A 25,697-nucleotide genomic window follows, 5' to 3' on the forward strand; every position below is an offset into this window, starting at 1 on the left:
TGCAGCTGAAGGTGGTTTGAGCTGTAACTCTCTCGATGGCATCTGGTGAAACACATCCCACAGATTGGTATTTTGTTATATGTTTCATATGTATCAGTATTTTTTTTTTTTGTTTTACATTTTTCCAAAGTGGGTTTCAGTATGAAATACATCTGCTGTTTGCTGTATCTGCACTTTTTATTTGGGTTAGTGTTTTTCCTCCTCTGCTGCTCCTATTATTGGTAGCTTCTGTAATGATCCACTTTCTCCACAGGAGACTTTAAAGTTTTGTGTCATCTTGTATATTTTATTATCCCTCATATTCTCTTATGTTCTTGGGATATTCAGCTGCTTCAGTCTCAGGTGTCTCAAGCCAAGACACTCCTACCAACCACTTTCCTCCACAGAAAAAAAAAAGAGATAGAGGAGAGACAGCAGGAGAAAGCAGCAGGAAAGAGAAGCAGAAGGAAGAGCATGTGCAGGGTTTCTGGAGTGCCTCTAGTGATTCTGTGTCCCAGCACTATCTCAGTTGAAGACAGAGAGGGAGAGCAAGAGAGTGAGAGTGTGTATGTGTGTGAGAGAGAGAGAGGGAGAAAAAGAGGCTGGGAAGAATAAGGGGTCAGTCCAGGGATTGTCCTCGAAAGGAGAGGAACTACTTCTGCGTGTGTGTGTGTGTGTGTGTAAGGAATGAGTGTGTGTGTTGTGTTTGCTTATACTGGTTTTTAAGCTCATTTTTCAGGCCTGTACTCAGAGGACATAATAATAATAATCCACAGCCATGAGCCGGACCACCTTCTTTGAGGTAAGTCTCTCCTGTGTTTAGGCCACAGAATGCAATGAGTAGTAAAAGACTCCTCTGAATAATATTTAGTAAAGGTCAAGCAGACTTAGAGAAATCAGTCATGAATACAGTTGTACTAATTATTTCTTCTTCTTGATTCATGGAAACATCTTGAGAAACTTTTTTTCTTCTTGCAAATACTGTACTGTCAGACAAAAAGAATCATTTATGGTAAAGACAAAACAAGTATGTTCATGAATATCTGTCAAGTTAACAAACTCCTTAGATATTTTGAGGACAACACATAGAGTGATACTTAAAGAGCTGAACTCAAAACCTTTGTCATTCTGATGTCAGTGTGATCAGTTTCACGGTGAGTTAGAGAGACTATGGCCCTGAAGTAATACAGAGGAAGTTAAGTTCTTAAAGTCCAAGTTTAACAAAACAAAACAAGGCTGGAGCCCTTTTCATGATTTTTCTTTTGCCTCCAGTCTTGTCTCACAGGGCCTGATGAGCACTAATGAAGAAGTAGACAAGCAATTCTCTGTGAGAGCAGCAGGCCTGTGAGCGCAAGTGAATTTACGATAGGCTCTGGGATGGATGCCATTCGCTCAGTAGCTGTTACATAAAGGCTGCAAGCCAGACTAACAAGCCTGATCTCATGAGGAAAAAAGATTTATTATGACCAAAAGATTAGTTAAGATTTTTTTGTCTTTTGGTCAGATTTACTTTACTTCAAATTTACTTTAAAAGAATAAATTGATATTTTGGAAAGTAGCCTTATTCACTGTCTTGCTGAGAGTCAGATGAGAGGATTGACACCATGTTATCTTAGCTCAGCATAAAGACTGGAAACAGCTAACTAAACAAACTCCTCCTACCACCATCTGTAAAGCTCACTAATGAACTTGTCAGGCGACCACATGATGGTAAGATGTCTATGCCTTGTCTAGCTTTAATGGAACACTGCACTACATGTATTTTCAAAGTGACACTGGTAGAAACCAAGGTTTAGAGTTGCACCTTTTGTGAACAGAGGGTTCAGTCTTTTTTCTGAGAGTGTACTGGGATAGACGCTTGTGGAAAATTTAGGACCAACTGTCGATTGGCAGCACACTGAGTGCTTAGTTGATTACTTTCCCTGATTGAAAGAGAAACTCGGGCCAGTTTAAGTCAGTGTAAAAGCAAAAGGGACAATGGTAAACGCTGAGCAGCTATATGCAGCTAATCAGAGCTCAGAGTCTGAAGTAATGATCCTGAGGTCCAGGATCAGCCATTACATTCATCAGCTTTCACATTAAGAGATGCTGTTATGGATGTTATGGCTCCTCTTCAGTTGATATCTATTACTTAGATTATTAAAGCAAGTTATAGTGAAAAGAACAAAATGGATCACCAAATGTCAAACTCTGAGTTTTTTAAAATACACCATGCATGCAAAGAATAAGTGTTCATTTGAAAAAACCTCACATACACAAAGCCTTCAGAGGCACGTACTGTACATGTTCTGTATGACCTGTGCTGTCAGCAGAGCCTTGTATACCCATGAGAGGACAGGGACATGTGATAATCAGATTTACAAGGGCACAACACAACCGAGTGCACAGCACTTTACAACTCACAGCCTTCTAATGACACCCTTGATGCTCTTTGCTAACATACAAATGCATCACCGTGTGCCCTGAGAATGCAGCTGATAAGATAAGCAGATGGAAAGCAAAACAAACCCATCTCCCAGGATGCCCTCTACTGAAAGCATGAACACACTCTGTAAAGATGCTATTATTCTAATATTCAAATCTAGAATTGTACTTGTTGGGTGTTTTGAGTGAAAATCTCACCATACTGGTTAGGGTACTGGTTACATGCAAAGCCAATATCCTGATTGAAGATGTACTTTATCTCATGAAACTGAGAGTGCAACTAACACAATTTTAAAAAAAACTGATGACTAGAATATTGTAAAATAAGTCTGGACACTAAATTAAATGACTCACCAAACTTGTATTTTTTTGCAATGCAAACAGCAGATGTTCTATGTGTAGAGATCTCTCTCCCACTCTTTTCACTCTCATCCTCTCTTTCTTGACTGTGTACTCAGCAAATCTTTAGGTATCCATTAGCAGGTTATTACACTGTCCGGTAAGGGAGCCAATTTAGCCAGGACAGCTCTGCTGAGCAGCACAGTATGGAGTGCTTTCAGGGCAAATTGTGAGCCGCCACCCACCATCCTCCTTGCATATGCTGTACATCACTACTGACATGGTCTAATTAAGATGAAAAAGATGTGAGCAGGAGGACAAGATGATTCCTTTTTCTCTACCAGATTCAAGTTGAGGTTATTGTAGTTGATCAGGAAAAGTGGACAGAGCAGAGCCACTGAGGAGACTGTCTGCTGTCCTCAGCCACGTGGGTAGACTCACTTTTTTATTTCTTCATTTGGTTCAAGAAAACTGAATGTGGATCTAAGTGTATAGACATAATGTCGACCAAGTGACATGTAGTTCAAACTGTGCAGGTAAATAAGTAGAACTCCGACAAGACATGCAAATAACACAAATGTTGCCTGTTCTAAAGCAGTAAATTGGACTGATCTTAATTATAATGATGGTATTGATATCTGCATATGTAAGAACATATACAGGTTTTACTGGGGCTGATAAAGTGCTTTAAGAAAACTTGGTTACAGGATATTCTGTGAGAGAGATACAGATGAAACTGACGTCTTATCAAATGTAAATGCTGTTACATACTTGCAGTCTTCTGATAATGTACAGACGCAGTCTGTCTCTGAGGGGGATGTGAAAGTAAGTCCAGCTTTTACTGCCTGTGGTTTTGTTGCTGAGGTGGCAGGTAGAGGCTGAATCTACAGACCATCATCATCATTTTTACCACATCCCAAATTCCCAGTGATTGAAAATGAGGCCTGGATGAAAACTTCTGTTTATCTCTTAAACGTGTGTGTATGAACCTTTACTGCCTGGGTCTTCTTTTTTTGATAAAAGTGGTACATCTTGTGTTTTCTACAGGTGGAGGTCCTGGATGCCAACACAAGAGAGCAGCTTTGTTTTTTAGATAAGGTATGCTGACATGCTGCCATGATTTGCAGGAAAGCTGAGGCTTAAATTAATACTGTAATGACATAAGATCGATACAGGATTATTTTAAACCCTCTAACAAACAGTTTCACCATTTGGTTTTGAAATAAGGTTCTGGGTTTGAACATTGTTTGGCTGCAACAAGGTTACATACTTGATGCTTCTATTCCATTCAGGTGGAGCCCCACTCAACAATAGGAGACATCAAGAGCCTTTTTCACAAATCATGTGAGTGTTTGGTTTCATCTTGTTTGTGGCGATTAAAATAAAAATGTCTTGGTCCGCTTAAAACAGGATTTGTACATGTAGCTCATTAGACAATGTGCGATCAAAACATTCAGAGACTGTGCTACCAACAACACCTATCAAGCCTCAGTCACCCTGTCCCGACACTGCTGTCACGCCTGGAATGGTCTCTGTAATCCAGCTGTTCAATCATTCAGGGCCTGGTGGAGATCTTTGTAGACTTGTAAATGGTGCAGCTTCCACTCCGTGAATCACACATGCGCACCTGCAGGAGGTCACAAAGATGTGTTGACCTAACACCTGGTGCATGCTCGTTAACCATGCTGCACAATATTTGTTCTCAACAGTCAGGAACAGTCTCTGAACTTTCTGATCACACCTCATACTGTTTTATTATTATTATTTTGTATCTTTTATCGCACATTTATTGCAAACTAAAGCTTGAATTCATGTGATTCTCTGATCATTCTTATTTAGTGAATCATCTCACAGCACATCATGTGGCATCACTTCCTCAGAGACATGTCCTGTTAAAAACAATTTCTAGTTTACTCCTCTGAAGTCTGCAGTGGTTCTGTCATCAGTGGGTGTCTGGTCAGAGATGTTACCAAATGTTTGCCAAGCCTGAGGCCATCAGCGTCCATGACAGCAGCAGAGCTCCATATTATTCCATTGTGATCAATTATTATTGGGCCTGAGGCCAAAATCTGTGTATGTAGTGCCAGCTCTGTCCAACCTTGTGTGTCTGTGTGTGTGTGTGTGTGTGTGTGTTATCTACACAGATCCTCACTGGTATCCAGCAAGACAGGCCCTGAAGCTTGATCCCAGTGAGTAGCCATGTTGTCATTATTATATGTGTTGGTGTTTCATAAACAATATTAAAGCCACACAAGGCAGCATGGCACCAAACTGTTGTGGGTGGTAACTATTCATAGTTTTAAAAAAAAACAAAAACCTAGACATCATTCCTCACAAACACTGTGAATAAACTGCAGACAGGATCCTTGTATTTCCATCCAGCCATACAGTGAGTGGTAGAGAGGAACAGGGAGGTGCTCAGCTGTGGACTGAGTGCTGGGTTTGTCTCCTGCAAAATACAACTAGAAATGTCATGTTTACCACTGAACGAAAGAGCTTGCTGTGATGGGGGTGAAGCTGAGGTAAGAACATAAAGCTGTTTTAAGTTGTTTGGAGTAAAAACAGTTTAGGGATGGTTAGCCATAGCTTTGGTTGTTTATAAAGACTTCACCCCATAGAAAGTGTGCAACAATTAAACTTTACATATTTGAGAAATGTACAGTATACATCCAAGCTCTTTGATCATTTGACACTGATCAACTTACATACATGCATGTTCAGAGAGAGAGATGCATGTCTGCAGCAAAGCCACTGAAATTACTGTACAATTATGGAACATTTAAAATGTCCTCTATGTGGGCTTAAAGCTGAGAATTAATGTTAAAGATATTGCACAACTTCAATTGGTTAAATTTAATGGGAGATTTTGGTGTTAACTCACCTCCATTAAACATCATGACCCAGCATGTTCAATATCAGCTGTAATGACCTTCACTCGAGAGGTGAATGAACTCCATTAAATAGCAGCCCACATCTTCACAGAGCCACCATCACTGTGGAAACCATTGTCTGCTCTGCCTTTGTTTTCACCATGAAAGAGAGAATATTTAATGTGCATCAATTTTCCACTCAGTTTAGCCTCTATTAAAACAGGAAAGGTAAATGCAACATATTTGCTTTTCCTGTTCCTGATGTTGTATGTGCTTAATGCAACACATAAATTACATACAGCATCATGTCTCTTTTGTTGTGAATGGACTATGAGGTCTATGTTGTTACTGAAAAGCACAGAGTAGAGATTTAGTTAAAAGCTATCTGGGCCAGTTCCTCACGAGGATATTCTAAAAATATCATCCAATTAGCACAGCACATTATCTGTGGCTGTGCCCCATGAGCTTCCAGGTACAGAGAACGTGTACTGAAAAACTGATCATGACATTCATTAAAAACATCAGTTTAAACCACAGTGGTTTGCATAATACTGCCAAATTTAGAGTCTAAAAATGATGTGGATAGCAGAATTATTTGATGATACCATCAGATGAAGCTGAATTTGTGTACATAAAATATTTACTTTTTAGTTTAGTTTTTTTTTTTTTCTTTTTCAGAGGGAAAATTACTCAGAGACGATGAAATCTTACAGAATCTACCTGTTGGAACCACTGCCACCATGTACTTCAGAGATCTTGGTCCACAGTTAGGTTGGACTATGGTATGTATTTACATATAATTATTGTTAGCAGATGCTATTTTGGAGTACTTACATTAAAGATTCCATTTAAAATAGTAAAGTGACGGTATAGAGTGTTTTTTCCTGTTTCCAGGTGTTTCTGGCAGAGTACATCGGGCCACTTCTCACCTACCTCCTCTTCTATTTTCGAGTACCATACATTTACTCACACAGATATGCCCTCACCTCCAGTCCCCATCCTGTTGTCACGTAAGTGTGAGAGAAAAGTTAACTACAGCACAATTAATGACAGGCTATGACTATAACAAACCAGTGACAGGCTGACACCTGCTGGTAAAAAGCCCTGTGGCGCAACATCTTGAGACGTATTCACTGGCATGAGACTGATTTTACAAATGGAATCACATCTGTTATGGAGCAAAAATCAGTAATAGTGTTATTTCATGTCAGTGAACCATCCAACAAAATGTAATTGTTGTTGGCAAAATCTGTTATATTATAACATTATCTACTGTATATCAATAGGCTATGAGAAGCTGGTTTGGACAGTCTTACTCATGTTGATTTACTTGTATCATCCAGAGTCTGTAATGACCACACTATTGTCACTTCTACTGATGCAACCACAAAGACATTTTCAGACCCTACAAATATACTTCATTTATTTATTGCAACTCTTCTTGATATTCTAGAGTTGCATCTAGTTGCATCTGTGTATGATTTTAGTTTGTTCTGTTATTTACTGTATATTTCACTTTCTTTGCTAAATCCCCACAGTTTTGTTGCTGCAGTGACCCAGTTTGGCCCAAAGGAACCATTAAAGTTTCATCTTTTTATTTCAAATTTGAAATCTGCTGTGAACATTGTGTGATAAAGTTGCATTCTACAACATCATTGTCACAAACTCAGCTATTCATTTAAACTTACTTGTATTTGTGATACATCCCTCCCCTCTGTCTCTCAGACTAGCCTGTGCTTGTCATACCTTCCACTATATGAAGAGGTTGATAGAGACTATCTTTGTTCATCGTTTCTCTCATGGGACCATGCCTCTCAGGACAATAGTCAGGGTGAGGACACGACAACTACCCTTGAAAAAGACTCACCTGCGCTCACCTCCTTTAAAATGTGTGGCCTCTTTTTCTCTGTCCCATACCAGCTGCTGTGATAATGATTTTAGCCTAAGGTCTGTTTCTAATACAGAATATATATTTTTTATTTCCACATGTTCATACATCTGTTTTGTTTGTTTCTTCACTCAGAACTGTGCCTATTACTGGGGTTTCTCAGCTTGGTTGGCCTATTATATCAACCACCCTCTTTATACACCTCCATGTAAGTTTGTCCATATACACACAAACACAGACACACAATTTTCTGCAGCTTATCAATGTCAGACTCTCTCTCTCTCTCACAGCAGTATGGGGAACTACAAGTCAACTATGCACTCGTCATATTTGTGGTGCGTATACTGATGTCAGAAATTCATGTGTTTATGCCTGCATATGAGACACTGTGACAGTAGTTAGAGGTGAAATGAATATTTCTGCTCCAGATGTGTGAACTGGGAAACTTCTCCATTCACCTAACTCTGAATAATCTCAGAGGAGATGGTGAGTTGTTGGTCCATTCTGCCGTTGATCAGTTGCTCAGTATTCTGTGTTGATAGTACTGATCCATCAGAGAATAATATAGATGTCTATGTCTTTCTTAGGACCCAGGGGCAGACGCTACCCTACTCCAACTAAAAACCCCTTCACATGGCTGTTTTTCTTTGTATCCTGTCCAAATTACACATATGAGGTAACACAGAGTATTTATAGTTATTTCTCATGGTGGGGAATATCTCTGCTGTGTGTTTATCTATATGTCTGTGACACATACTGTAGGTTGGAGCTTGGGTGAGCTTTTCCATCATGACACAGTGTTTGCCAGGTGTGTACAGTACGTCACCTCTGGTTTACATAAATCCAAAATGACACCACCTACTGCATCAGCGTAGCATGTACATACAGACTGTGGACTGCAGGACAACAAGGCTGACAGGGAATGCTCTCTTCTGTTATTGTATGTTTTTTTTCTTCTAGTGGCATTTTACACATTGTTGGGCTTCATTCAGATGACCATCTGGGCCAAAGGGAAGCACAAAGCCTACAGCAGGGAGTTCAAGGACTATCCCAGCCTCCGGATGGCCATTATCCCCCTGCTTCTCTGATAGTGGCTGAAACATAAACTGTTGCAGCACATAAGGGCTGAATATTCACTCCCATCAGTGTGTCACCAAACAAAGAAGCTGCTGCTGTTGAGTCCAGCACTATGCAATTTTTTTTTTTTACTCATGAATGAACTGAAAGGAGGAGTGGGGGTGGGAGCAATAATATCATGGCAATATACAGCATTTCAAAATCCCTGGAAACATTTGAACTGCCTGTTAAGTTTCAACAGTGGGTTTTAGTTTTAGTAGATTTTGATTTGGCATTGTGGTATTAGATAAGATACATTTCTATTGATATTCTGTATGCGGGGGGTGGGGGGGTGTTGGCTCTGTCAGGACTTGATTAAAGGCATAATAATGGCATGTCAGCATTGTACCAACCCATATACTTCTTTTCCCTGATTAATGCTTACAGAATTAATAAAGTCTTCAGGTCAAGAGAAAGAAATAAAACATACTCTCATAATAAAGTGCCTGTGGCAGCAAACTAACAGATTTAAAATGTCAGGGCACCATTTAAAAGTGCAACATAACCTTTAAGCTCTCAGGAGGAATGCTGATAAAGCAGACATTTAATTATATTAATATTAAGCTTCTCCAGTCTGTAAACCTCAGACTGTTTTCTTCAGAGAAAAGCTAGCTGTACTGTAGACATGGTATTTATGTGTAGAGGGCTCATCAGGTAGTTAGTGATAACTGCTGTGGTTCTCCAGCCCATACTGTCTAATCTCAGGTTTTTATTAACTGTTAAAAACATTTTTCTAAAAAGTGAATGTAAAGTGTGAAGTCAAACAGTATGTCTGAATAAAGGTCCATGTCTTAAGGAAAAATGAAACTTTATTTGACATGATGCTCCTTTTGCAAACATCATGTTTATGACATTGTGTCACACACAAATATGATAAAGCGCAAAAATTGAACAAGACATTAGCGGCATAAAAATATCAGATTAGATTGAAATGAATTTCATAGCAGCAGTAGGATTTTGTAGAAATGATTTCTTATATTGCACTAGAAGATTTTTTTTTTTTTTTTTTTTGGCAGATTGCCAAAATCTCGGTCAAAATTGTGACGCTTCAATTAAAGTTGCATTGATAAAGTGCTATGGCTATGCCTCTCTGAGTGCTTATTTCATATAGCTAAAGAAGGCAGAGAAGATCATCTCGCTTGGCATCTGAAGCAAAAAACACACACAGGGCCTAAGCTCGCTCTTTCAGTTCACATCGAGCTCCCATTATAACCAGATACTGAACTTTTTTTGACAGTCATGGTCCTTCTCATAAATCTAAAGCTCAGTTTCATTTTGTTTACAAGGCCTATGAGGTGAGCAGGACGTGGAACATGGCAGGCACATAAATGCTCCACACTTTCCAAATTCAAAGCCCACTAACCCGGTTTACTGGAAGAGCAAAGTAGAGCATGTGCAGTGTTGTCACATGTCAAACCCTCAGTCAAACATGATGTATGTCCCATTCAAGAGGTGGCCTCCTTCAGTCCTCACCGTGGTCTGCTTCCTTCCATAAAAACAATCTTAAACGTGGGGGACACATCATGTTTATCCTTTGTGACTTTTAGCATTCCAACCTGATTATGCACGAGTTGCTTGTCTCTACGAGGCCAGGGCTGGGACTTTGTCATGACACTAGAATGAAATGAAAACCAACGACTGTCTTCCAGGTGAGATCAATGAGACAAGTTCACTTCCCCAAAGACAAAGGTGTGGTGTCGATATACCGCTGTGCCCCAGCAGCTTTCGGATGCAACACAATAGTGTCGTCCTCTCTTGACTGTTGCTTGGCAAAATTCACAAACACCTACAGAGACATCAAAATATCAAAGTGAACAATGTAGAAAGATTTGTTTGAAGCAGCAGGGGGACGTTTGACATGTAACAAGGATATAATGTATGAAAAATAAAATAAATGAATGGATTATTCACAGTTAGTTTTTCTATGCTCATTTACCTGGTCCAGAGTGGTCTGTGACACTGAGTAGTCCTCTATGTTGAGCTTGTCTTTGTTGGCCAGGACCATCTGAAAGATCCGAGCCAGTGAGGAGGAGGAGATCTTGTACTGCAGGTGTTGTAATGTTTCTCTCTCTGGATGCAGCCGGGGAAGGTGCTCTCCATGAAAGCTTCAGCAGGATTCAGGTCTGGGGCACAACCGGGCTTAGCTGCCCTGATCTTCATGGTCACCACGTAGCCATCACCAAATCTGTAATAACATTGATGCAAGGTCAATATCAGTTTCATAGAATGCTAACTGGATGTCGTATTCCCAGAGAGAAAAGATCATGTGTTGATCAGCGACACAGCAACATGGGATGAAGTAAAAAAAACCAACTTGTATTTGAGATGCTGAATGGTTCCCAAACACTTGAAGGATCCGTTGACCATGATGGCTAAACGGGTACACAGTGCCTCACATTCCTCCATGCTGTGGAGAGCAAACCATAAGAATTAAATTCTGTTCAATTATTTAAGTTTAAGTTGCAACACAACAATGTAAGAAAGTAGTATTACCAGATAAATATTGGATGATTTTACCTTTTTGGACCTAAAACTGTATTATTGGCATCACCCTACATCTTATATGGAACCTGTGCCATGCTATGTTCTTCTCCCACTATTCTCTACTCTACCTAAAGACCTAAGCTTTTGGTGGAACTGCTAACAACTTATAGGAACACGACAAAGAACTCCAACTAGTCTTTTTTTTATGAAACTTGATCTGATATGTAACCTGTAACTAATGATGTCAAATAAATGCAGTGGAGTGAAAAGAAATGAAGAAGAGATATAAAGTAGAGTAATATGGAAATACTCAAGCAAAGCATAAGTACCTCCAAAATGTACTTAAGTATAGTACTTGAATTACACACAAAAACACATACACACACACACACACACACACACACACACATAGCATGCAGCCTACCTGTGTGAGGTGAGAACCACAGCTCGTCTGTCCTGAATAACACTCATGATGGAGTTCCAGAGGAAGCGTCTGGACAGAGGGTCCATACCTGTGGTGGGCTCATCCTGATGTACAGTAACAAATGCATTAATGCACACACACACAGAAACTTCTAGCATCTTGTCTCCTGCCTAGCCATGCTCATGTAACTGTGTGTCTATATATATATATATATATATATATATATATATATATATACTAGTGTTGTCCTCACCAGCAGCACCAGAGCAGGGCAGCCAATCATGGCGATGGCTGTGGAGAGTTTCCTCTTGTTTCCTCCACTGTAGGTCCCAGCACTTTGACCTGCATACTCTGAGAGACCCAGCTTCTGGATGGCCCACTCTGCAACCTGAGCGTGAGGAGGAGGAGTGTCAAACTGCAGTAAAGTAAAGCTGGAGGTTTGAAGATCAATATGAAACTTGATTGGTTTCTAGTTTCTAGTTTCACAGGGCCTCCGACTCAATAACAGTATGAAACAGACTGTTTGTGGTGTCAGGTGAGAAAACATTTCATTTTCTAGCTGGTATTTACTTCTCTCTCCAAACATGTCTGATTTCATTTTAGACCCAAACATCATGTATACTACACATTAATATTTTCCATTTTTCACATTTTGAAATGATTTATTTCCTGGTAAAAGCTCCACCTCACCCTGCTGATCTCAGACTCTGGGACTCCACGGAGGCGGGCGTAGAGGTGAAGATGTTCTCTGCCTGTCAGCAGCTCATCTATGGCGTCAAACTGTGGACAGTACCCCATGTTCTGGTGAACGTCCAGGATGTTGGTTAAAATGCTGCAAGAACAACATCATGGAAACAAGTAAACTGTGAGGAAGAGGTCTCTCTGAAAAGACTGCAAAAAGCTGATCAATATATCACCACCTCTTATATGATACTGAAAACTAAAAACATGGATCAAGTGCTTGGGTCTATATGAAGACACTTAGTACCTAAATTATAATTATGTTAGGTGTATTAGAGATTTGGATTTGGGGGAAATGCTTGGGACGAACAATAAGACTGCTGATTATGAGACTCAGTATTGTTAATGAAATGACCATCTTGGTTGCTTCTTATTCATTACTAACCTGTGACCAGCAACTGCAGCTTCTCCTGAGGTGACATCAATGTCTCCTGTTAACATCTTGAACGTGGTGGTCTTGCCTGCTCCATTTACCCCCAGGAGACCAAAGCACTGCCAAGAAAAAACACGATTAATGGACAACAATGTGACCTGAAGATTCCCTTTGATTGGTTTAATCGTACAAACCTCTCCAGGTGACACGCCAACACAGATTCGGTCCACTGCAGGGATGATTGTTCCTGTGTATGTCTGACAAGGCAAGACGAGAACAAAATAAGGACAAAGGTGGAAGTAGGTTTATTTTTTTGTTTTGTCCATGATTGATGATGTTTTGAAAGTGAAAATGTGTCACCTTTGACAGGTCTCTTATGCGTAAAATATCTGTTGTTTTTCCACTCTGGTAGATTCGCTGTCTTTCCTCAGCCACATCTTTATCTTCATCCAGAAGAGGAGGTTTTGGGCAGTCTGGTATCCTGCCAGCGGAAACCAGTCCACAAATTAACCAGTGCACCGGTTACATCATGTTTTATGTTATCTGGAACAAATCCTCTGAGTTCCTCAAAAGCTTTTCAAAAGATCGAGACTTGAGCAGCGTTAGTAAAGCTGGTATCCTAATTCAGTCTCACTCACCAGTGATCCAGGAAGAAACGATACTGAAAGAGAATGTTAAGGATGAAATACACAAATCCTTCAACAGCCATGCAGAACAGGTTCTTCCCAATAAAGTCCCAGTTATAGGGGTCTGGACTGTACTCCTCACCTGAAGAAACATAAGAACATTACACACCTGTCAATGACACTTTTCATTTAACTTTTCAAAAGTGCTGGCCATCTTAAAACTGACTTGACACATGTAAAGTATTAGGTTTCTTATCCAGGCCATGACCCAACATTCACTGTGAGTGTTGACACAGTGGCTGACAGTTGGAGGCTTTTGCTTGCTGGGCTGTGAGGGATGTGAATCTGTGTGTCGTGGTGTTACCGAAGCGAGTGTAGATATCAGCCACAGCCTGGTTCATGGCCATGTCTATGAGACCACGTCCCAGGCAGTAATGGGGGAAGATGAGCAGCATGGTCTTTAACAGCTGATTTAACCTGTACAGAGCCTGGAAAACAACCCGACACACATGAATGTGGGTGAGACAGAAGATGGATAGATGGGGGAGGAGAAGAGAAGAGGGAAAGGTGAACCCTGGTCTTACTGTGGTTCCCTCGAAAAGGTCCAGGATGAAGGTGATGGCGCTGCTGTTGATGCCAATGAAGAGGTTGATACATGACAGAGAGACGTAGGCTGTGCTGGGGACGCTGAATATGTAGGACATGGGGTACATCATGGGTGTCACAGACCAGCTGAGGCAGAGAGACCAGGATGAGAATGAGTTAAGCACAGTAAATGTCACAATCTGATGCAAGACACTGAATATGACTCTGCCTGCAAATCAGCTTAATAAATCAATCTTAGTGAAGAGGGGGAGCTGCTGGACCGTGCATGTGTGGGGGTAATTTAGGGTTGCATGTGTTTCCCTCATATTTGTTATGATTGTAAATCTTACAGTTAATAAATGATCCTCACCAATAACTGGAGACAGTAGAATTATCACAAACAAATATTACAAGATTCACAGCTTCAAATCGTCTCTACACTGTTTGATTGATTTGATTGAGTTTACATGTGTTATATGATATAAATGTACAGAAGACATTGCAGTACTGGGCTGGGTGTATCCAGCCAGCATGAGCTGTGGAGTAAATTTGACCCAGACGAGTGTAACAGCGATCTGGTGATGACAGTCGCTTACATTCAAGAGGGATGATGAAAAATATCTGCTGAAGGAGGCATTGGAAAATCTAGACCAAAGTCAAAACAACTGAGGAGAGACACTAGGTTGAATCAACTCAAGCAGTACAGTCTCTCTTTTTGACAGACAGGTCATTTGTGATCCAGTTAAGTCAACAAAGGAAGATGCTAGAGTTTAATTATGTCAACTTGCTACAGGACACATGTGAAAATACTGTGGAAAAAACAGTGACACAAATCTTAGCAGTGTTTTAATCAGTATAAATGCATCAGTGTTATTTTGATTTTGCCTTTTTTTTTTGTTTGTTTGTTTGTTTCCCCTTTTCTTACCCATAGAGCATGAGTAGGGCAATGAGTGGTTGGAGGTTGGTTGGTGAGGTGTAGCACTTCTTATCAAAAAAGATGAAAATTTCCACAACCATCGCTGCACTGATGGAGTAATTCACCTGGAGAAAGACACAGTCAGAGAGTAACATTGTTATCCTTAGTGTCACATTCCCTTGGTTACAGCTAACATAAGCCAGGAGGTAACAGGGTCACTGTACCATGTCCCAGAGGAAGTTAGCCATCCAGTAGACCAGTGGACTGACACCACTGACAAACTGCAGGTGTTTGGCCTGGGTGACCCTCTCCTGGATCAGATAGAGGACGAAGCTGGCCGGGACAAAGGACATGGCGAAGATGACACAGATGGCCACCACTGCATCCACTGAGGTGGTCAGGCTAGGGGATGGACAGAGACATGACTGAGTTTCTAAGAGCTAAACATTTATCAGCAGTATTTTATTTAACATATTTTTCAGCAGTGACCTCTGTGAATGTGTATGTTACAAATGGTTTATTTTAGACTGCGCATGTCCCACCTGGGGTACAACCCCTCCTTACTTTTCCTTGTAAATACCAGAACAAGATGAAATAAGTGGATCAGGAGTGTGTGGCTGCTGGTCACTCACACAGTGATCTCAGAGAGCTGTTCTTTGGTGAGGTTCAGTGGGTGGTTGATGGCAGTGATTCCATACTCGTCTAGATTAGCTCCTTTGGCCAGGTTTGCACGCAGGATGGCGTTGTTGGCCACATTCATGAAAGATACCATTGCATGCCAGCCCTTATTGTTGTACCACACCTGTGGAAGACAGTGAATGATAAACTCTGACCACTTCTGATTTATAATATACTGTAACAAAACAGTTACAGTCATTACAAAACAGTTTGTGGACTTACCTTGACATTGTTTTGAGTCTCCATGTACCTGAGGAATGTCCCTATGTCCTTCAGTGTTTGTTTAGAGTATTTCCCCTGTGAGAGGCACAACAAGAGCAATCAGAGAAGAGCAAAAGCACACAGAAACAAAGACAACAGTGAAAACATACTGCTGAGTTTTAAAGCCATACCCCAGTAACATTGAGTAGTCGTCCCAGCTGTGCTGCCAAATCCTGGATGGTCTTTGGCTGCAGCTCTAAGAGAGGAAGCTCTCCTCCCACTGATATACCTCCATACCTGGACACCACAGAGAAAAGCCTGCTGGTATCTGGAACTGGAATTGGAACTGCAGCTACTGCAGACCAGGATGTACTACATAATTACAACCACTGGAGGGAGAAGTGCACCACGATACAAAATGCCTAAATTAAACAAATCAAATTTGAAATTACCTTTGTTCATTCACCCAATACTTGCTCTTCAAGCTGGAAAGAGATCACACACACACACACACACACACACACACACACACACACACACAGATTACATAAAGCAGTTTTTCTCTGTTTGTACTTAGTAGGTCTTATATTTTCAGTTGGTGCAAAGAATCAGATACCTGGTTCTGATGAGACTGGGGTAGGTCTTCACCAGGTAGTCAGAGATGTTCCTGCCTGTCAGGTCCATGAGAACATCTCCTGTTGACTGGATTCTCTAATGCACAAAATAACACACAGTACACATTTAATACTTGCCTATGAATGTATGCAGTCCTCTAAGGATTTTAGTTGAACACATGGAAGTGATAGACAACAGTGTGTGCTAAAGGAATGTAGTGTACATACTGTGCTCATTTTCAGTATCAGTGACCCATCCACGTACCTGTGGAGGTGGCAGACCTCCAGCTCCCTCAGGGCACACAGGTAGCATGGTGAGTTTCCTGGGTGTGCTGCACTGACAGTCTGGAGACGGTCTGAGGGAGTTCCACTCTGGACCAGCCAGCATGTCTATCAGAGCAGGGTTAACCAGGGGCATCTCCCACTCTGTGGTGATGTTGTTACATGGGAAATCTCTGCCAGTGGGGAGAAGTGTCTCATGTAGTCAAACAAAACAGCACAGAGGACAGTCTGGAAAAAAAAACAGATCTAATACTGTGGCAGATACTCACTCCAGTGGTTCATCCACCATGCAGCGAGTCCCAAAACCAGGCTTGTCCAGCAACACCTCACCAAAGTATCTCATCTGAGCATCCATAGGACGCTCATTACTGCAGTGGACAAAATGTAAAAATGTTAAAAGTACAATTTAAACATTTAGCCTTTTTAGCCAAATGCAATTTAAAGTATTGTACAGATCCTGTAGAATACAATAATTCAGTAAAACTCCTGACCACTGGTGTTTATGATCACCTGAAGAAGGTGTACTGTCGTCCATACATCCAGGGACTGAGGGTCAGACTTGGATACTCCCCAAAAGGTGGAACAATCAGAGTGAACGTCAGTGCCAGGAAAACAAAACTGGCTGGCAGCACAATCTACCAGAGACAGAGACATGACTGTGATTTTAAAACCAGATAAAAAACAGTCTGACGGTGGCCTACCTGGGAAAAAATGTCCAGGGTGTCTGTTTTTTCAGTTGTTAGATCAAGGCCTTGGTATTGATTGAAAAATTATTAAGTCAGACAGCCAAGGTCAACCTTATTTAGGTTGCATATGATAAACGCAAACATAAAATGCTATAAAGATTACAGTGGTGCTTTGGATGTGAGGATTATTGTATGATAAATTATAGTAAGGTTACCTGGGCGAAGAAGTCTTTGTAGGAGCGGGTGGCGTGATGTAGCCTCTTGATCAGCAGAGCAAAGAACTGTTTGACGGTCAGACACAGGCCTCGGACCTGGTACGATCCCCTGCCTGCACCACCTTCTAGGACGTCACACGGGCCCTGGCCATTAGCTCCATCTGTCTCTGGAATACAGAGTTCAGGTTAAGTTGCACAGAATGATTTGCACAGACAGTGTCAGCTAAAGAGGCCAAGCCAAGCAGGTTTAGTCTTCTGTGAACACCCACCAAAACATACTAGCCTACGCATCGTCAGCATTGTTCTACTTGTCTACAGGCCTGTAGTTCAGCATATTTTACACATTTGGATAAAAATGTATCTTATAATAAAGCTGAAGCTTTGTTGGCTGAAGCTCTCTGCATTATACTGTTGTCAGGAAAAACACATTTCAGCAATGGATAAAATAATGTTTTGAATGGGTGAATAGGTTTCATATTTCAAGCCTCTTAATTGACAGAAATTCATGTTTTTCCCACAACAGCAGTATTTGTCCCGAGCTGCAAGCTGAAAGCCACTTTCACCTTGTTGTGGTTCCATATCAACAGCCACTCTGTTGTATCCACAGAGACTAGCTCGAGAAATCTGCTGCAATGATTTCTTGTCTGGGAGAGTTAGAGAAGTGGGATAAAGAGGATACGACTCACATGATGAGAGGCAGGCGGAGAAAACAGGGATGGTAGAGATACAACTACACACACACACACACAACATCAACAGGAAGAGAAAAAAAGTGTTGTTGTTTGCTTTTTATACCTTGTGTACATTTCCTGTTGGTTGCATTCCCATCAGCAGTGACCTTTAGGAAGATCTACAAAAAAAATTGTCAGGACCCAAGATTAACAGATGCTCATTATGAAACAGAGCCTAATGACTGTGAAGGTGAGAGTGAGGCCGTGTGTGACAGATTGCCTCAATAAAATGAAAATATTATTTGTATTTCAATATCTACAGGCAGTCAGTGTCAGTTTGACCGATTGTCTCATTTTTTCAAGTACTGGGACCACAATGTAAATTTGTAAATGTTTATTATTTCTTTGGATTTTATTATGATTACTAAAACTGCATTTATCTTGATGTTAATTCCACACACCTCCTCCAGCGATGTGTCAGACACACCAAAGCTGCTGAGGCCAATGTCCACCAGGGTTTCCTCCAGCTCCCTGAAGAGGCTGGCGTAGGCCCTGGGCTGGAAGTTACGGTTGGGAAGCAGAAAGGTCAGCTCCTGACCGATGACTTCAATCAGACGAGCCTGTGGCACGTGATGGTGGACCAGGGCTGTGATGCTTTCCATGTCACCTGGAGACGAGAGGAAGAAGCAGATTTGTTGATTATTCTAAGCTCTGTCAAGTCAAAACTGCTTTGTTTATTTAATATCTTCTCCTTCATTCACACCTGTATCTCCTGCATCCTCTCTGCCACCTGTGAAATTCAGTCAGCTGAGTACAATTCTACTTTCTTTGCTGTCTGATACAGTTACTGTTGGTGCTGCAGCAACTCAGGGTTTTTCTCATAGCATCTTACTTGCCTTGCCTCACCTCTAATGCTTTCATGTGTTTGACGTTTAATAGGAATACAGAAGGTACACAGTAACTGTCAGAGTTCAGTGAGAACAGGGTGTTTCTAGGTGTGTTGACAAAAGGTAGAGTAAGTAGACTGACTACAATCCAAAGCAAAGACACTATGACTAAGAGATATTATTTCATTGTATTCATAATTTTGAAGATGAATGGCCTGAAAACAGGTTAGAGGAGGCTGACAATGACCTTGGCGTGACACACTGATCCCTTAAATCTCCCTTAGATAATACCGTGATGGCAACCTTACCGTCCATCTGTCTGTCTGCAGCCTGGATCTCCTCCACGTTGGCTTTAAACTTGGAGCATTTCGAGCAGTTACAGGAGCAGTCCTCTGTGCAGTCGCAGCTGGCCTGGAGGATAAAGTGTTAGCAGAAAGCGTAATTGGCTTTTTGCTTCCTCTTAATCTCACAAGGACTCATTTACATACAAATCACACTGGTGAAACCACTGTGTTCGTCTGTCTTTAACTAAGAAATTAGGTGTTATATCATCTGTTTTTCTCTATCACTTGGATACACCTTCTTCAGTAGGGACACAGTATATTGGAGTGTTTTCTTTGCCTGTTTGATTATTATTATTAACCAGGGTTTCAGTCCAGAATTTTAGCAAAGTGAGATCTAAATGTTTTTCTGCCCAGATTAGTATTTAATTCTGGTAGTACAATGATTCCACCTGCTGCACAAATCTGTGATTCACTTCCAAAACTACCACTCTCTAACATTTTAATATTCACTATTCCATTTTCTCACCTTGGGAGTGTCCTGTTTCATTCGTCGTACGAGAGTGAGGTAGAAACCAGCACCAAAACAGTTTTTGAGGAAGATCGGGGAGCCGCAGCAGTAGAGGCGACCCTGTGAGATGATGGCCACCCGGTCACTCAGCAGGTCGGCCTCGTCCATGTGGTGGGTGGACATTATCACTGTGCGCCCTGAAAAAAGGGACAGGGTGAGACAATGAAGCAGAGATAAAGAGAGAGAAATGAAAGAAGGAAAGATGTTTGATGACTCTTTAGTTTCTTACTTCAATCAAGTACATTAAGATTCCAGTACAGTTTGATTTATTGTATTATTGCTTTATGTGAGAATGTTTTTAATGGTTCACTTAAAGAACCATCTGACCTGCATCAATGATGCCATGTTCTGTGCAGGACGTAGGTTTAATTTTTGTTGCCTGACCAGACAAACCTGTCAGGCTGTTCATCATCATTTTTTTCATTATATAATTATCATTAAATAATTATCATATAATAATATTCATTATATGAGGTCTAGAACATATGGTCCAATGAATTATACTCAGTCAATGAAATATTTTCCCATGTACAACACTATGTTATATGGTTGGTTAATGTAACAAAAACAAACAAATCAGAATTCATGAAGAAAATAAAAAACAGGGGCCAGTCAATGTGGTGCTCATGGCACATTTCAAATCTAAATTAATGCATTATTGTAGTGCATGATGGTTACAACTTATGTTCATAAATCGTAATAAAAGGTGTAAAGGTTGCCAGTGTGCAGCAACTGCAAACTGTGATTTGTCTGTTCATATTAGATTTTTTAAAAACTATATTTTTTCTCTGTGTTTGTAATATTGGTAAAACCTCCACAGTACCATGACATTAGGATTCTATACTGTTCTCTGGCTGGCAGGTGTCAGTGTTACCTGCACGGTATTTCAGCAGCAGGTCCCAGATGGAGCGTCTGGAGTAGGGGTCCACCCCTGACGTGGGCTCATCCAGGATCACCACCTTAGCCCCACCAACAAACGCTAAGGCCACTGACAGCTTCCTCTGCATGCCTCCTGATTCAGAACATTATACAGTACTGATGGGTATTTGTGTGTGTGTGTGTGTGTGTGTGTGTGTGCAGTTTCCCTGACATTAAGCATTAATACATGTACACATACTCCTGCATCCAGACAGACCTGAGAGGTTCTGGGTCAGTTCATCCCTCTTGTGAGGTAGACCCAGATCCTGCAGCATGTTCTCCACCTCTTCCTCAGCCTCTGCTATTGGACGGCCTTTCATCAGTGAGTAGAACAGGATGTGCTCTGCTACAGTCATACTGACGGACAACAAGAGAATAACACTGCTTTTCAGTTGTGTATTCAATACTCAGTTGTGGTGTGGTGTAAAATGCAGTAAACAGGCTTCAAAACTACTCATTTTGGGGGCCTCTTTTATACATGTTTTGACTAAATTATTGAGTTACATACTGCTGAAAAAGGATGTTGTGTTGAGGGCACATTCCCAGAGACAGGCGGATGGTATCCATGTCTGTGCGGATGTCTTTGCCATAAATAGTGGCTGTCCCTGAGGTGGGAGGGAACATACCGGTCAGAATAGACCTGGGAGAGAGAGAGAGAGAAGTAGAGAGACATTTTAGGACATTTCTCTACATGTTCAGCATTCAGTGTATTGGTGTGTATATATGGATGAATGTACAGCATCTGCATGACGTACATGGTGGTGGTCTTTCCAGCCCCATTGTGGCCCAGAAAGGCTGTGATCTGGCTCTCGTAAAAATTGATGCTGAGTCCATCCACTGCCAGTCTGGAGCTATTGCCAAACACCTTGACCAGGTCCTGGATACAAACACCCTTCACCAGGTCAGCTGGCTCTGCCTCAAAGAAGGACTGGCCTGTACACAACAAAGACAGCCACATACAGAGCACCATAGCAATTTATCTTAAAGACATTTAAAAAGTAAAACAAGTAAACAAAGCAACAGGATGATTATTAATAAAATAAGTTCGATAAATTCCAAAAAGTGACAGTCAGCTCAACATCTTGTTACTATCTCTTTTCAGAAAGTCACAAAAGTGTTATGTCATTTTCTGAATGTGAATGAAAGAGGCGGGACATATATGAGGTCGGGGGACTGGAATGCAAAGAAATCCATTTCCGTCACTTATTAACCAAGCAAACTGAGAAAGAACTGAGAAGCTAGCACTGTGTGTGTTCACATATGCCAGCAAGTGCAAATACACACAAGGACATTGAGTTCCCACTGACTGAAACTGACCTGCAGAGAGAGAAAGTGAGAGCAAAGGTCTTTATAAAATAATCTGCAGTTATTCTACCATCTTTGTCCTGGTTCTCCTTAGCCTGGGTCTCCTTCCCCAGCCTCTGCCGTTGATCCTGGTGTTCACATGAAGTGGTCTCCTCCAGAGTCTTGGGTTTCTCCTGGTTCTCCTCCTCATCTTTTTTCTGCTGCTCTCCTTGCTCCTTGTTTGCCAGGTTATCAAAGCCTTTTTTATCCAGTTCAAGTTTGTTGTTGCCTTTGAGAAAAATAACAAAATGCAAAACAGATCTTGGGCTGAAAGTGGTGCCATTATGTCACAGATAGACTTTACAGTGTAAGGCCCTGCTGGACGTTAGGTTCAGGATAAACCTCAGGATAAATGATGAGTAATACACTTACTTGAAGCTGGAGCCACGGTGTTGAGCCAGTAACAGGGAAGGAGAGGGAAATAAAATGGTCGGCCAATACCATACTGTCCTGTGATGGAGAGAAAAAAATACACAGAAATTATCTATAAGTAATATGACAACATATACAAGTGGAGGTTCATTTCTCTGTAATACACTGACCAGGGAAGACATTGTCCAGGTACCAGGCCAGCACAGCATACAACACAGTGTCCAGGCCCATCATACAGATGGAGGTGAGGAAGGAGAACTCGTCTCCCTCCAGAGGGCTGGTCTGGATGTTGTCCCACTGCAGACCCAGACCCTGCTCCTCATACCGTGACAGGTACTCTGTCCCAAAGCCAAAAGCCACTTGGGACAGCAGACTCTGAGGGAAGAGACATGAGAGGTTTTCAAGACTGGTTTATGATTTATATTTATTAAATCTTGTTTGTAATGTGACACCCACCACCAGGATCTTCATGTCTTTGGTGATGCGGTCTTGCCAGGCGAAGAAGAAGATGTGCGGGAGGTAAAGGGTGAAGAAAACGATGCCGCAGCAGGCTGCTGCCAGGTTGGCCTGGTTGAAGAAGACACTGAGGAGGAAGCATTGCATGATGGTAGCCATGGTGAAGGTGAGTAGGAAGAGGAAGAGGATGAGTGGATCACTGTAGTTCAGAACTCTCCCTCCCTGTAGGCCAGAGAGAAACACACAGAGATGTTTTCAGTTACAATGCTCTGAAAGATTCTCTGCACAGGAAAATCAAACAAAATTCATCTTTGTATAAATACCTTTGGAGCAATAAGTAAACATACTGTGTGAAAGTAGGGATATTAAATTAATGAAGTGAAATAACAGAAACATTTTCACACCTCGTTTGGGTAATTAGCAATATAACACATTGCTTTATGCAACTTCACCACTAGAGGTCAGACTAGTCCACCCTTCTATTATAAGAGGACTTCTGTCTTTTACAAGGTAGAAGTGTTAATCATTGACCAGCTGATTCCTGCAAAGCCACTGACAAAATTCTCATGATGTCATGCTCTCTCCTTAATGATTAAGAGAGTAAGAATGCGATTTGTGAGCTACCATCATTAATAAGTTATTTCAAGGAAAAAGATGTGATAATGATTTTAGGAAAACTAGGTGACATTTGTATCCAGGCAAGTTAACATGATCACAGACAAGCTGAATTAATTATAAATTAATAATTATTAATTTATTAATTTATTAATTTATAATTAATTAATTAATTATTAAATGCCATTTAGTGAAAAACTGAAAGTTAAGTTCATCAGAAATGTGTTGGAATATGGAGAACAGTCTACACACACTGTAGCAGCTGGTTTATACATACATCAGTTTTTACACCTGCCTCAACATAATGACTACATATGGAATAAATAATATAATATGGAATACATTTTCCTCACCATGATAATGATGGTGAGGAGAGCGGTGCTAGTGCCCATCATGATGAAGCTGTCAATAAACCATGTGGACCAGATGACGCCATTGGTGACGCCCATGCCCTTCAGGGTCTCCTTCAGACGGAGTTCCTTCTCTAGAACGATACTTTTGACTATCATGGACACAGAGTAGACCCAGGCCAGGACCATGAAGATGGGGAAACAGCGGTTCAGTGTCAGCATGAAGCTGGATGGAGGAGGAGGAGAGGAAATAAGATGAAGGAGAGGAATGTAGTGACTAATGCAGGAAACCAGAATTGTGTACCAAACTAAATACTGTGGTGCTTAATCATGACTGTGCCTTAAAAATCAAAAGCTAAAATAAAGTAAGCAATAAATTCCACTTTATTTAACTTTGTGTATTAAATTCACATATTTTCCACTCACAGATCATCCACATAACAAGGGTAAGGCATCTGCTGAAGGTAAACACCCAGTGGCCACTCCTTTCCTGTATGAGTCTTGATGATCCCATGTTCTATTATGTCCTGAAGGTAAGCAAAGCCACCCCAAACATAGCGGAGGTCATCCATAGGATCAGCTCTGGGGCCAGGATCCCAATACCTGAACAACATATACATATTTAGTCTCTAAGTTTATCATCATTACATTCTTCCAAACTCATTGTTTCCTCTTGACTTTGATTCTAACCTGTCTTTGACCTTATTGGTGCGCTCCACTGAATCAATATCCATACGGATCTTGAACTTAACATGAGGCGGGACACTGGCAGTCCAAGGGTGCATATTTACGAACACAAGGCCTGCCCAGAACTTGCTGTCCTCCAACAGGTCCAAAGCCCGGTAAGTGACGGCATCCTCGTCAGGCAGAGCCACAAATTTATCCAGGATTACACACTGGGTGAGAAGGAATGAACAAGACAGAGACAAACATATAAATGAACTGATCTTAGATCAGAATAAACCCTCAGAGACAGAGGAGGACCAGCAAAATTTCACTTTTTATCTTTGGTTGGTCAAATGTTTTGCCTAGTAATATGACTTAATATTAAGAGTGTACAGCTATGTCAACAGCTCTGTGAGGCTGTACGTGGGCACAGTGGTGCTTTAAGCAAAATGCTAATGTCAACATGCTAACATGGTCACAGTGACAATGAATGTCTGAACCAATGTCTGTTAAGACGTCTTACTCAAAAAATATAAATGTGAACCTCCTACTGGAGCTAGATGAAAAGTATCACCCAAGTTATCATCTGGGGACCATGAATGTCTTTACAAAATATTGTGTCAGTCTGTCCTGAAGATATTGAGATTTTTCCCCAGATCAGACACTTTCATTCCGTGAGCAATGCTGCTAACTCAACTAAAATCTTATTAACTTTAAAAGATATGATCAGATGTGAAAGCTTGAGTGTTAATTAGTCAGAAGTTAGACAAAAAGAATGCCTTCTTTTTAATCCTTCATACTTAGCATTTAGATAGGCCAGCATCCTTTTTTTTTAAAGGTGAAAAAGGCCAGAGATGAACAATGCTCTTCACTTTACATGCACATTTACAGTGACATTTGTGCAGTGATTGTTTATTGTCAAGCATCTCTGATACAGCCAATCACTGTAGGCTAATGCAAAGAGGGAGGGCCCTGATCCAAGAGGAAACACTCCAAAACAACTATTTACCACTAAGATCGCATGCACAGATACCCACCCAAACCCAAACCCAAAGCACACACACACACGCACAACGCAATTAAACATACTCAGACACTGTATGCATTTTACAGACATAGTATAGT

General features: G+C 41.0%; 2 protein-coding genes across 2 annotated transcripts in view; one reads left to right on the forward strand and one right to left on the reverse strand.

The window, feature by feature from the left end:
• The first annotated feature begins 527 nt into the window (after positions 1-527).
• Positions 528-9,261, forward strand: tecrl2a (trans-2,3-enoyl-CoA reductase-like 2a). Its single transcript, XM_018698247.2, has 13 exons — positions 528-781; positions 3,790-3,840; positions 4,035-4,086; positions 4,887-4,931; positions 6,291-6,394; positions 6,507-6,622; positions 7,338-7,443; positions 7,636-7,716; positions 7,791-7,835; positions 7,929-7,986; positions 8,088-8,176; positions 8,263-8,308; positions 8,461-9,261. The coding sequence occupies exons 1-13, from the start codon at positions 758-760 to the stop codon at positions 8,586-8,588; spliced, it is 945 nt and encodes a 314-aa protein (XP_018553763.1). The 5' UTR covers positions 528-757; the 3' UTR covers positions 8,589-9,261.
• Positions 9,262-9,407: 146 nt separating this feature from the next.
• The window catches only part of abca4a (ATP-binding cassette, sub-family A (ABC1), member 4a), a 29,414-nt gene continuing 13,124 nt past the window's right edge, over positions 9,408-25,697 (reverse strand). Inside the window, 40 exon segments of the mRNA XM_051066595.1 lie at positions 9,408-10,402; positions 10,553-10,665; positions 10,668-10,801; positions 10,931-11,023; positions 11,525-11,628; positions 11,778-11,912; positions 12,215-12,356; positions 12,651-12,757; positions 12,833-12,895; positions 12,999-13,119; positions 13,277-13,406; positions 13,629-13,752; positions 13,849-13,996; positions 14,775-14,890; positions 14,990-15,167; positions 15,398-15,567; positions 15,666-15,740; positions 15,836-15,941; positions 16,097-16,129; positions 16,261-16,355; positions 16,524-16,713; positions 16,810-16,908; positions 17,051-17,175; positions 17,442-17,596; positions 17,999-18,085; positions 18,237-18,291; positions 18,574-18,779; positions 19,308-19,410; positions 19,810-19,988; positions 20,726-20,863; positions 20,987-21,126; positions 21,278-21,409; positions 21,525-21,702; positions 22,145-22,342; positions 22,486-22,563; positions 22,656-22,860; positions 22,942-23,163; positions 23,910-24,132; positions 24,333-24,509; positions 24,597-24,802. Coding sequence (XP_050922552.1) covers positions 10,286-10,402; positions 10,553-10,665; positions 10,668-10,801; positions 10,931-11,023; positions 11,525-11,628; positions 11,778-11,912; positions 12,215-12,356; positions 12,651-12,757; positions 12,833-12,895; positions 12,999-13,119; positions 13,277-13,406; positions 13,629-13,752; positions 13,849-13,996; positions 14,775-14,890; positions 14,990-15,167; positions 15,398-15,567; positions 15,666-15,740; positions 15,836-15,941; positions 16,097-16,129; positions 16,261-16,355; positions 16,524-16,713; positions 16,810-16,908; positions 17,051-17,175; positions 17,442-17,596; positions 17,999-18,085; positions 18,237-18,291; positions 18,574-18,779; positions 19,308-19,410; positions 19,810-19,988; positions 20,726-20,863; positions 20,987-21,126; positions 21,278-21,409; positions 21,525-21,702; positions 22,145-22,342; positions 22,486-22,563; positions 22,656-22,860; positions 22,942-23,163; positions 23,910-24,132; positions 24,333-24,509; positions 24,597-24,802 — 5,400 coding nt within the window. The 3' untranslated portion in view covers positions 9,408-10,285.

The sequence above is a fragment of the Lates calcarifer genome, linkage group LG24 (assembly GCF_001640805.2).
Source record: "Lates calcarifer isolate ASB-BC8 linkage group LG24, TLL_Latcal_v3, whole genome shotgun sequence".
NCBI classification, from domain to species: Eukaryota; Metazoa; Chordata; class Actinopteri; family Centropomidae; genus Lates; species Lates calcarifer.

What these genes read in the sequence shown, in the direction of transcription:
- tecrl2a (XM_018698247.2), top strand. Translation starts at nt 758, where the DNA reads ATGAGCCGGACCACCTTCTTTGAG. An exon ending in GCCGGACCACCTTCTTTGAG is followed by an intron (nt 782 to 3,789) that starts GTAAGTCTCTCC and finishes TGTTTTCTACAG; the next exon opens with GTGGAGGTCCTGGATGCCAA. An exon ending in CATGACACAGTGTTTGCCAG is followed by an intron (nt 8,309 to 8,460) that starts GTGTGTACAGTA and finishes TTTTTCTTCTAG; the next exon opens with TGGCATTTTACACATTGTTG.